Consider the following 12,801-nt stretch of genomic DNA (forward strand, 5'->3'; position numbering starts at 1 on the left):
AACGGAGGGGTTGGGTTTGTCGGAACCAAAAAAAAAAAAACCCAACGTGCTTGCGGAAAACAGCCGAACGATGACCAGCGGACGCTGGGTGACGAACCAAAGGGGGGAAAAAAAAAAAAGAAAAAATAAAGAAAAGCAGCAAACGAAGGGGTTTTGCGCAGTTAAGGGCACAACACAGGAAAAGCAGCCGGGTTTCCTTCCCCCCGAGAGTTTCTGCGAAATAAAGAATGATCCTTTGTCACGTATCATTGATGTTTATTTCAAGACATGCCACGTCAAAAAAAAAAACCAAAAAAAAAAACCAAAAAACAAAACTCGCCTTTAATATTGCGTTAGAAAAGCACTTTACATCTCATTCTGCCTCGAAGTTCGCGTCGCGCAGAGTCGCTACGAAGCCCGGGCGCGGCACGAGCCCGGCACCCGCCGCGGGAACGAGGAATCCCAAAGCTTCCGCGCCCGCCGCCTGGCGAAAGCGGTGGCGAGGACGATTCCCTCTCTCCTCCCCGGTGATTTTAGGTGGGAGAGGGGCGGAAGAGAACAGAGGAGCCTGAAGATTCGCTCGCAATGGGTTTGGGCGGCCATCGCGACGCGGGCTCGGGAATTCCTGCGCGGCGACTCGGCCAGAGGCGCCCGGCCAACAAATGTATTTACAGTTGCGCGTACGAACGGACACAGCCACGGCACGACGACTAGAACGGTTAAACGGGGAGCACTGCCGGCGCCTTCCAGCCCGCCTTCCGCGGGTGCCGCGCCTCGCGACGACAGCAAAGCTCTACACGAGATTCCTCAGCAAAACGGAACCGAACCCCCCCCCCCCCCAAAAAAAGACTGAAAATAGTAAAAAAAAAAAATTAAGCCGAGAAATAAATATCGAAGGAAAGCGGTTAATTGCGAGCCTAGGTAAACGGAAAACTAAATCACCAGTTATTCAGCCAAACTCTACAGCTCTAGGGAACCCAACTCAACCGACCTGGAAGACTGAACAGAAAGAAAACGCTAAAAAAGAAAGGCATAGATCTGCAGGACCACAAGTTGGCTCCCTTCCTCGCCACCTACGGCCTCTCGACCAGATCTCCGTCCGATCGCAGCAAACGCCCCTTCCCCATCCACCGCCGGCCCCGCCGCGGGAGCGCGGGCGGGATTCCCCGCGGCCGGCGGCCCCTCTCCCCCAGCGCGGCAGCTCCGCGGGGTCAGACCCGGCTGCTCTTTCCTCTCTCTCTGCCAAATTTCAAAGGGTTTCGACCCGCTTCGGCAGGCTTCAGTGCCGCTCCTCGACTCACTTAAGATTTCCCCTAAAAAAAAAAAAAAAAAAAAAAAAAAAGGAAAAGAAGCAAAAACGCTTTCTCCTCCGACAGCCGGAACGTTACGTTCCCGTCGCCCGGGCAGTAACAATTTACCTCACTGGTTTTCTATGTAAAAAGGAAAAAAAAAAGGCTCTGAAAACTCATCTTGCACTCCCAACGCATTTCCCCGCTTCCTGCCAACGCACACCCACCCTCTCCTTCCCCCCACACCCTCCAGGAGCCGTCGGGCCCCTTCGGAAAGACACCTCGCCTTTCCCGGAACGGGAAACGCGTTCCCGTTGCCTCTGCGGGAACAAAAAGCCCCAGCGTGGCGTCGCGGTGCCCAAACCCCCGCTCCGGGCGGTTCCCAAACCCTTTGGGGGTTTGAGAACCGGCCAGACTCTCTCTGCTCAAAAGATTTAGGAGCGCGGGTTTCATCGTGGTTTTTATTACGGCAGGGACAAGCGTTCCGCCCTCGGCACGCGCCACCTCCGCTGGCGCTTCCGACCCGCTGCCTACTCGTTCCCGGTCCGTCCCGGGAAATCCAACGGGAAAGATCTGCGAGCACTCCTCTGCGCGTACATCTCCTCTAAGTCCCGTTCCACACTTACTCAGTTGCCACCGTTTCAAAGTGCAATATCATAACATATTAAAAAAGGAACACATATTAAGAAATTGTACCTATTTTTTTTTTTTTAAGTTATAACTAGAGTATGCTGGAATATTTTGGCTTTTTTTTTTTTTTTTTTCTTATAAATAATGAAGACACTGACATTTTTTTTTTCTCTGTGTGGGTGTGTGTGTGCTTGTGAAGCTAAGAGATCATCTCCACGAGACAGCCAGCGACGATGAACTGCAATACGTTATCACGGGAAGGGGGAGGGTCAAGCCGATATTCACACCGCAGTCAATGAAGAGTCAGGGGAGGGGAGCGGTGATGTTCCGGAGAAAAGGTGGGAGCCACGCGCTATTAGCAGGAGCAGCCGCCTTCACTGACGGGCTGCTCTTGAGGCTTTTCCAGTTTTATGTCGATCACTGGGGGAAAGAAGTTAAGGCAAACGGATATCATGGGATCACGGAAGGGTTTGGGTGGGAAGGGACCTTCCAAGCCCACCCAGCCCAACCCCCTGCCAGGAGCAGGGACATCTCCAACCACATCAGGTTGCTCAGAGCCCCGGCCAACCTGGCCTGGAATGGTTCCAGGGATGGGGCATCCACCACCTGGAATTTCTCCCCACCTTTCCTGCAGCCCCCTTTGGGCACTGGGAGCCGCTCTCAGCTCTCCCCGGAGCCTCCTCTTCTCCAGGCTGAACAGCCCCAGCTCTCTCAGCCTGGCCTCACAGCAGAGCTGCTCCAGCCCTCTCAGCATCTGCGTGGCCTCCTCTGGACCCTCTCCAGCAGCTCCACGTCCTTCTGCTGTTGGGGGCTCCAGAGCTGGACGCAGCGCTGCAGGGGGGTCTCCCCAGAGCGGAGCAGAGGGGCAGAATCCCCTCCCTCGCCCTGCTGCCCACGCTGTGGGGGTGCAGCCCAGGGTGCCGTTGGTTTCTGGGCTGTGAGCGCACGTTGCCGGCTCGTGTTGAGCTTCTCGCCCACCAGCACCCCCAAGTCCTTCTCCTCAGGGCTGCTCTCCATCCGTTCCCCCCCAGCCTGGATTTGTGGTGGGGTTGCCCCCACCCACATGCGGACATTTTTAAGTCCGCAGCAGAAAGTGTCAGAGCCCAAATGTCTCTAACCACCCTGCTCTTCCCCAGTGATCTCTTCTCGTTCCCAAACGATTGCTGCGGTAATTAAAGATCCGTGCGCTGAAGGGTCTAACCGCTGCTGTCAGAGGGAACCAGTAACAGCTGGGAAACCTGGTTTGAAACCAGTGCTGGACTCGCTCTAGCCACTGGGCACCCAGAGGGGGGTCTGCCTGCCGCCTCGAAGGACAGGGAAGCCCTGGGGTGGAGGAACCCGTGGAAAACCAGCTCCTGCTCCTCTGCGCTTCGCAGCCAACCGGTGAGTGCTCCCCGCTCGCTCGGCCGCCCGCGCTCGGCTCTGGGGCCGGAGGAAAGGCCGGCTGTGAACCACGGGCGTGGGTACAGACGGCAGCGCCTGCTCTGCCGAGAGAATCCTCGCACCGACAGCTGACGAACGGAGGCCCGCCGCTCTGAACCGGCCCGCGCTCAGCCGCCCCCCGCGCGGCACTCGAATTCCCAGCGGACGCCGACGGAGCGTTTCGCGGGAGGAGCCCTGAACGCGAATCCCGAACCCGCGAGCGTTTCCCTTATCAGTCGCCGCAGAGGCAAACAGGTCGCCCCGCTGGCACCTCCAGCTTACGTCTCGGGGGGGTTGACGTCGCTTTTCACAGAGGCCAGGAGAAAATCAACAGCAGGAGGGAACCAAAAGGCCAATAATTCACCACAAATATTAGCGCCGCGCGGCTGATCTAAACCTCGCTGCGTATTTAAGGCAGCGATGCTGGAAATGAGCCCTTTGTCAGCTTCACCACCGAGCAGCTCGAGATCCTCGAAGCCTCAACGTTCTGTGAGAACGCCTCCGAAAAATCCCCCCGCGCAGCCGGCCGGGAGACAGCACCGTTCCATTTCTGCTACCTGCAGGAAGCCAAAGCGGCCTCACCGCCCTCGTTAATAAAGATTGCTGCTCATTAACCTTTCGTGACCTGCACAATGAAACATTTTCGATGCGGCTCGCCCAAAGCTGGTGCCTTAGCGGTTGCGATCCGCGGCGTCCCAAATCCTCCCTTCCCCTGCGCAGCAGGGTGCTCTGCAGTTTCAGCACCAAGCTTGTTCCTCTCCTACAGCTCCTGCCGCATCCTTCCTCCAAAGCGCCGTTTCTCCTCCGTTTTCCAGCCGCCGGCTAGGCGATCCCTGCTGCAAATAAAACTGAAAACTCTGGAAAAGTCCCTCTTCTCAAAAAAAAAATTAAAAAAGCTCACCCATGTCTAGCATCTCATCAGCTCTACCTCTGCGCTACCTCCCCTCTCTAATCCAAGGAAGCGGAAACGGGCAGCCAGGGGCAGCAGGGATTGTGAGAAGCGGCTCGGTTATCGCAGAACTTCTTCCAGCCGATCCCTTCAGCGCAGCCTTCTCCTTCGCAGCGCACAGAGCTGTCCGGGGTCAAGCACGGACACAGGCTGCACTGGGAGGTGATGGGATCTCCGTCCTTGGAGATTCCTGAAGTTGCCCGGAACGTGGCCCTCAGAAACCAGCCTCATTTCGGCGTCAGCCCTGCTTTGAGCAGGAGGTTGGAGAAGGGACCTACAGAGGTCCTTTCCAGCCACGCTTACTCTAGGATTCTGCAGCTCAGATCTGCAAGAGCCAGAGTTTTTTCCAGGCCTCTTTATGGCCGTTTTCTCCCACTCCAAAGTCTCCCCACTCCCTCCCCACATCCAACCTGCTCAAACCCCAAGCAAAGAATCCTTCCGGATCTGTTTCACAGAATCATGGAATGATTTGGGTGGGAAGGGACCTTCAAAGCCCACCCAGCCCAACCCCCTGCCAGGAGCAGGGACATCTCCAACCACATCAGGTTGCTCAGAGCCCCGGCCAACCTGGCCTGGAATGTTTCCAGGGATGGGGCACCCACCGCCTCTCTGGGCAACCTGTTCCACCCTTCTGCACCTTCCCGTTGCCCTCCCTGCAGTTGTCCTCCCTCTTGCACGACCTCACAGCCCACGGCAGCCCTCCTTTACAGGAGAGACCACCGTCAACACTAACCCACCGAGCCTTCCTCCTCGTTACTTCCAGCTCAAAGGTTCCTCACCCCTATTTCCCCTCTCAGGCTTCTTATTGGGACATCGAGAAGCCGACCGAGGGCTGCAGGACGTATATCACTCCCTCCTTCCTCCTCCTTGTTATTCGAGGCCTCCCCGTCCACGGTAACGCCTGGCAGCGCCCTGCCACCGCTGCGGCGCAGCACAAAGGCATAAAGGATACTGTCTTCTCTACTTTTGTCTTGTGTGCTTTCCATTCCAGGCAAGGCAGCTGCCACGCGTCGGAAAAGCTGCAAAAAAAAAAAAGAACAAAAAAAAAAATAACAAACCACGCAGGGAAGAGATGAAAACAAGGGTACTTTAAAGAGCGATGCAGTTCAAACAATGAGTCAATCCACCCTTCGGTACCGAGCCTGACACCAAACGCAACCTTTATTCTTCAGAAACAGCAAACCACGTTTCTGTTGTTGTTGAAGATGAAGCGCTACGAGCAGCAAACCTTCCGTCACCTTCCCTGCAAATATGCTCTGCTTGGAACCCGGCGTTTGCACCGCACAGACCCCAACGGCTTCCCCAGACCAGGTGGGAACTCAACCTTCGCACGTCCACGGAGCACAGGTACACAGGAGCACGGAGACACCAGTAAAAACACAACATCCAGGAGTCCATCACCAACGCCGGCCAAGCTGGTACCACGTTCAGTTGGTGGGACCAAGTTTCAGCAGTAGCGGTCCCCTTTTACGTGCCTCCGCGAGTGCGTGCAGCAGGACAGGAGGAGAGGACAGATCAGATGGATGGAAGGTCAGATCGCACCTTTCCCGTTCATCAGCGTTATCAAAGTACTGCCTAATTGTTTCCTACCTTTGAGGAACAGCCCTAGTAGAGTTTTGATCCCGTGCTGATGGGCTCAGCTCACACCCAGATACAAACATCGGACATACGCACATCTGACTGCCTTAATATTTTCACACCATTGTTACGACGATGTATGTCTTGCCTGCACGTTATCAAGCATCCAGGACAGCAGATCGTAGAATCACAGAAGGGTTTGGGTTGGGAGGGACCGTCCAAGTCCACCCAGCCCGACCCCCCTGCCAGGAGCAGGGACATCTCCAACCACATCAGGTTGCTCAGAGCCCCGGCCAACCTGGCCTGGAATGTTTCCAGGGATGGGGCATCCACCACCTGGAATTTCTCCCCACCTTTCCTGCAGCCCCCTTTGGGCACTGGGAGCCGCTCTCAGCTCTCCCCGGAGCCTCCTCTTCTCCAGGCTGAACAGCCCCAGCTCTCCCAGCCTGGCCTCACAGCAGAGCTGCTCCAGCCCTCTCAGCATCTGCGTGGCCTCCTCTGGACTCTCCCCAACCGGTCCACCATCTCCCTCATAACCACTCTAGAAACCATCTCCAGCATCCTCACCCCTTTTTCACCACCAGCAACATCACTTTGTGGGCAGACACCGAAATCTGGACTGAGACAAGGATAAGGGTCTGGGAAGCCAGTGCTTGATGCACCTCACTGACCTTAGCTCACAATTTTGAAGTAAAAAAGCTTACTATCCCCCTCTACGTTTCTATTAACTCTGCCGTTATCCTGAGCCTCCCAGCCTCGCTGAAGAGCTCAGGAAAACTCTCATATGCTGATGTAATAAGTAATAAAGACCCTGTCAGAATTCCAGATGCTAAGCTGTGCTAGGCACCGCCGCCGGACAGACACCAGGAATGCACAACCAGCCACAGGTATAAAGGCAAGAGAGACTGCCTGGGCAGAATGAAGAGCATTTTGACACAGGGAGAAGCTAAATATTCGTCTTAATCCTTGCCCAAAAAATGTCCTAATGATTGAGCTCCCCACTTCTTGTTCCTGTATCCGCTTGCCCCATCCCTGGAAGCATTCCAGGCCAGGTTGGCCGGGGCTGTGAGCAACCTGATGTGGTTGGAGATGTCCCTGCTCCTTGCAGGGGGGTTGGGCTGGGTGGGCTTTGAAGGTCCCTTCCCACCCAAACCCTTCTGTGATTCAATGATTCTATCTCACCACCACTCTTCGCTCTTAGAAAAAAACAAGGCGATTACGTTTTCCCAAGCATTTTAAAACAAGTCAGACGTTGCACTTCAGCTTATGGGAAGGAAATGGGGGAGGAAAGAAGCTGCAGACGTTCAGCGCAATCTCCCAGCACATCCCCACAGCCAGCATTACTTTTCCTTGCCATTCCAACCAGCTACGAGGCCAGCACTGCCAGCCTTCTTCGCTTTATCACTTTTCCAAAGGCTTTTCACTCGCTCAGTACAGACTGTTCATTATAAAGTATTCTGCATCTTGGAGATGATCAAGATTCAATCTCATCTTCCTCTAGAAGTTTCAGTACTATCCATGAACCCTCAAGCGCTTTGCAATCCCGACGTCTCCTGCGCCTTTACCAGTCTTCAATAACCTTCCCGACTCCATCACGATTGGGTACAGAAGGTTCTGACTCTCCTCCTTTCCTGAGCTTTGTCCCTAAAATTATTTCTACTCTCAACACGTTCAACATTCAGTGAGCTTGCACGGTTGAGTAACGGATCTCCACTTCAATTTCATGAAGGAAAATGGCTTCGTGGCTTCTGGGGGGTAGGCTTACTGGACAGTGATGCAAAATATTCAAATATCATCTACAGTTTCCTCTCAGCAAGGCACTGGTGCGTCATCAACGCAGAAACAGATGAGATGAACTCTGCTCCTCTCTCCCTGCCCTTCCACTACACTGCTTTTTTTTTTTTTCCTCATATTCTGCAGAAGAGCAGTCATTTTGACCCAGTTCTTGATGCAGAAGGTTTGAGAAGGGAGGAAAAAAAAAAATCCCTCCGTCAGTTTTAAGGATGGATATGCAGAGGTTGGCACAACCCTCCCAGATGGCGCCTGAATTAGGATGCTCACTTGCCATCTTTGCTGATAGGAATCAGGCAATACATCACCTCACAGAGCTCCTCGCTGACGCCACGTGCTTTGAGATCCTAGGTGGAAACAGCATTACAAAATCAATGGCTTCAAACTGCGGCGTTGCTGTTTATTTCCCCCTTGCACAACACGTAGAAAGTGAAAGATGTGATTTATAGAGAGGAGGGGGTGGGGAGTCTTAAAAAACCCTCAGCTGATGGGAACCAACTGGAATCACTGCGTTTAAACCCCGCTGCTGACAGAAAGGCGAAGTGTCTAAAACACAGTAATCCCGTCTTTACATTAAGACCAGGAATAAGGTTACGCCTTTAGCGGTATTTCTCCTCTACATTATTTGACTGAAAAAGGGAATTCAGCAACTAAGAAAATCAACTTTCCTTCTTATTAACCTTCTGCTTATCAGCCAGAGCATACGTGAACAGATCCAATCAGGGGAACTTCAGGACGGGGCGAAAGCAGCCTTCTACGCGGGGACCTCACCGCTTCGCAGTGCCTTCGGGACCCAGGCCGGCAGTCTGCTCTCACTCAGAAACGTCACGGGCAGCTGCACGTGTACGTGTGTGTATGTAATATCGTGTATATTTGTGCACCTATATATAAAAGTATATATCAGTGAGCATTAAGGACCTTTTTTCCCAAGGCAGGAGTTAAACGGAGCCGCCTGAAAGACTAAGAGCCACACAAAGTCTCTTTCAGCATCCAACTCCGCAATCTCCTTCCTGACTAAACTCCAAAAAAACTTCTCCCATCTCTCGCCGTTTGTTTCAAGCCATTTGCCAAACCGTGCCTTTCCTGCTACTCCAGCAAACGAATCCCCAACGGATCAGCGTCACGAACGGCTGCGGGCATGAAAGTTTTCAGCGTAAGAGTCCAGCAGCGATACGGAAAGGACGGGAGGATCGCCGTCCAGATGGAAAAGCCACGCAAGAAACCTGTTTCCCAAAGCAAAAATGTTTCCCTCATGCTCATTCTCCAAGGAGAGCGGAATAATTCTTGCCCGTCAGACGGCCAGGAATCAAAAGAGAGGAGAAGGAGCCAAGCTGCTAGACGCAGCCAGCTCTGTGAATGCAGGGTTACTCGCGGGGCCGCGGTCCTTCAGCCGCTGCCGTGAGAAAGTTTTTCTGCCAAACGCCACATTCAGCTCGTTTGGGAGCAAACGCGAAGCGTGCCAGGCAGCGCTGTAAAGGAGGGCTTCGCGGCTCTCCCTCCCCTCTCCTTCTACCAGGCTGCAAAATGAACCCTGACACATTCTGGGCACGAAACCCTCAGAGTAACAATGAGATTCCCTGAAACACAGACTGCCGAGACAGAGCGTGAATCTCAAAGTCTTTTAAAGCTTATTCAGGGCTGGCAAAATGAATCAGGGACTACGATTCTCCGCATTAACTGAAGCAAGTTACCAACTTCTCTCCTCAGTCTGAAGGCTCCCCTGGCAATCAGACTTTGGTGGAACTTGCAGGACCCAAAAGTAAATTTTTCCCCCCTCTGTTGCATCAATTTAAGCCCAGAACAATGCTATCACTGTTTTTACTCCGTAGTATCACCCACTCATCTTTCCTTCAGCACTCCCTCCCCAAAGGCAGGAGGAGCAGCAAGGGCAGAGGACCTTGGTGACTGGATCCAACGGTATCCTGCGGCTGTATGTCATAATCCGGTTTGACAGCGAGCACCTAGAAGAGATGAGGTTTGCCCCAGCAGCTCACCAGATCAGTCTTTGGGGAAAAGAAACGCCAGAGAAGTCACAAAATGAAAGCCTGCCGTGCCCAGGTTCCGGCCAGCACACACACAGGCTGCAAATCCTCCGCACTTCCCTGCAGTCGCTACGTGGAGACCCGCCTCCGAGCCTCTAAACCCAGCTGAGGTGCAGTCTTCTGAGCTGTCCCCTTTCACGTCACGGGGTACGGCAAAAAAAAAACCTCTCAGCAGGATGTTCCCCTCTATTCCTTTGTTGGTAGAAGATCCTGGAATTGAAAGACATGCTATCTGAAGTACGGTGCAACTCACCTTCCGGAGTCACACCATAAAGCCAGGCTCTCCAAATTTGTGGGATAGCTACAGTGAGCACAGAGCCGCAGACAGTGTCCGTTCCTCTTATCGGCGCTGCCTTCCAGCAGAAAAGGATGAACAAGAAGCTAAAAGCCGCACACAAGATCAAAAGCGCCCTGGCTTCCCACTGACGGCTGGTAAACAAGCGACATGGCCAAAGAGGTGAAAAAGTCTGAGCCACTACTCTCCCCAAGTAGGATAAGAAATTAAGTTTCTTCCGTATCCTTAACAGGGCAAACACTGCTTCCGAAACCTCGTGGACAGCATCCTTTGGAGAACCCTAGTGCTTGGGCCAACACAAAGAGCACCGAGATCCACCAGCTGCGAGATGACCTTATTCCTCAATGTCTGGAAGGACAGAATGAGGTTGGTGCACCTCGGTGTCTCCTGAGCCGCCTGAACAACTGCCTCTGCTCCTACCAACCCTGCCCGGCAGCCAGGGAAGGTCCAGGACTTGCCTGCACACAAGAGACACTGGAACTTTCACACGTCTGACCTTAAAGAGAGGATGGAAAGAAAGCAAGGAAGCTCTGGTGGGCCATACAGGAGGCATCATCATAGAATTCATGGAATGGTTTGGGTGGGAAGGGACCTTCAAAGCCCATCCAGTCCAACCCCCCTGCCAGGAGCAGGGACATCTCCAACCACATCAGGTTGCTCAGAGCCCCGGCCAACCTGGCCTGGAATGTTTCCAGGGATGGGGCATCCACCGCCTCTCTGGGCAACCTGGGACATGTCCCACCACCCTCAGTGTAAAAAATCCCTTCTTTATATCCAGTCTGAATCTGCTTCCTTCCATTTTAAAACCATGACCCCTGGTCCTGTCCCAGCAGGCCCTGCTGAAGAGTCTCTCCCCACCTTTCCTGCAGCCCCCTTTGGGCACTGGGAGCCGCTCTCAGCTCTCCCCGGAGCCTCCTCTTCTCCAGGCTGAACAGCCCCAGCTCTCCCAGCCTGGCCTCGCAGCAGAGCTGCTCCAGCCCTCTCAGCATCTGCGTGGCCTCCTCTGGACCCTCTCCAACCGGCACACAGAGTAGGAAAAACAGAGCTCGCTCTGGAATCGGTAACATCAAGGTGTCTACATCCAATGCTGCACAGAATTCACAACCTTAATGAGAAGAGGATGGAAATGCAAAGAAGCCAACAATGGAGGACTGAGGGTTCAACCTCATCCCAAGCCTCCTCCTGCTTTAACTTCTGCCATTCCCTGCCTTTAACCCAGGGCACAAGATTTAGGCCCAGGACACAGATTTTTGTGCTGGGAAGAGAGGACAGTGGAGAAACAGCAGCATTTTGGCAGCTTTTCTGGACTGCCCAGACAGGTTGCCAAGCGACAGTTGACAACCTGAGAAGTTTTAATGCTGGCAGGCAAGAGTTTTGCATGGCAAAAAAACCAAAACAAAACAAAACCAAAGCAGTTCAAATTCCCTAATCTCCGTATTTCAGTCACACGCAGTATCAAAGCTGCGCGGCGATCGCTAAATCTGAACCTGTACCCTACGGACAAACCAGTGACTTGTCAACCAGTCCAAGATTCATCTTTACACCATTATTTAATAGCTAGGCGGTCTTCATTTTTACAGAGATGTATTTCATTATATGTAGTCACAACATGGACTCTGTATCTAAAATAATTTGACACTTGGATTAAAAATCTCATACGAAAATTAACTTGGGCGGTAATTGCCCTGCAGCATGAAAATATATTAGAGATAGAAGTTATCAGCTACGGGAAGGTCAAATTTGCATTCAGCTTGTTAAAGAAAGATTTCATACAGGTTATGGGAAGGGCACCCATTCTACAGCTACGGAACCACAGAATCATTATGGCTGGAGAAGACCCTGAAGATCACCGAGTCCAACGGTTGACCGTATCTCCAGGGACGGTGACTCCACCACCTCCCTGGGCCGCCTGCTCCAACCCTTGACAGTCCTTCTGGTGAAGAAATTGTTCCTAACATCCAGTCTAAACCTCCCCTGGCGCAACTTGAGGCTGTTTCCTCTCCTCCTGTCACTTCTTACCGGGGAAAACGAGACCGACATCCCTATGCTTTCCCATTTCATCGGGGAAGAATTTATTGACAAGTTGCTAAAATAAATTCACACCATTCAATAGAGAAGCTGCAAAGAAAGCACAGAACTCGACGGCTAGTGTTAAAAGTCTTCGCCTTTGAGAATTGCTTCAACAACTACTTAATAAACTAATAAAAAATGAGAGTTTTAATTATTCTGCAATATAGAATGGCTTTGAAGTTCCTGAAGATCTCAGCCCATGCCTGCAACACAAGGATCAATACTCTGAAGAAAAATCAATTTTTACGTCTTTTTGAAGAATCACTCGCGTCTTTTGTTGTGAGATTTTACACGGAGAACGGAATCACTGAAGATCTGTCCCCTGTCCGGTTCTGACAGCACTTCGCCCTACGTGAAGCACCCACGCAGATTATGACATGGTGATAGCAACAGCCCCACGGTTTTTAGGTATTGCTATTTACTGATGTTAGCGAAGAACAAGAATTATGTTTCTAAACGCCAAATTTTCCATTTAACACGGAGGAAACCAGCCCCTACGTTGTCAGCACCACTTTTTTTTTGCTGGAGCAGAATTACCAGATCTATTTTCTCACAGAAGCAGTCTTACAGCATGTAACCTGGCAATTAAAATCAGAGGCATAATTTGTCTAGCCCTTCGTTATACAACGAAGAGTTTTCTCTAGAGAGCGTGCGAGCGAGGCTACAGCTACAGAAATGGCTTTATGCTCTGACAGTCTCATTAGTACGATCCCTGAACGGCTGCGGCATAAAATATGAAAAGGCAAAGTTTGTTCC

At 52.4% G+C, this 12,801-nt stretch overlaps 1 protein-coding gene across 2 annotated transcripts in view; it reads right to left on the bottom strand.

The window, feature by feature from the left end:
* Nucleotides 1-233: 233 nt before the first annotated feature.
* Nucleotides 234-12,801, bottom strand: part of RAB6A (RAB6A, member RAS oncogene family) — a 59,654-nt gene continuing 47,086 nt past the window's right edge. For both annotated transcript variants that reach the window (XM_086739789.1, XM_086739788.1), the window contains exons 7-8: nt 5,222-5,288; nt 234-2,318 (exon numbers count right to left, since the gene is read on the bottom strand). In XM_086739789.1, the coding sequence (XP_086595915.1) occupies nt 2,254-2,318; nt 5,222-5,288 (132 nt within the window). In that variant the 3' untranslated portion in view covers nt 234-2,253. The remainder of the gene's footprint in view (nt 2,319-5,221; nt 5,289-12,801) is intronic.

The sequence above is a fragment of the Chlamydotis macqueenii genome, chromosome 1, assembly GCF_036417535.1.
Source record: "Chlamydotis macqueenii isolate bChlMac1 chromosome 1, bChlMac1.mat, whole genome shotgun sequence".
NCBI classification, from domain to species: Eukaryota; Metazoa; Chordata; class Aves; order Otidiformes; family Otididae; genus Chlamydotis; species Chlamydotis macqueenii.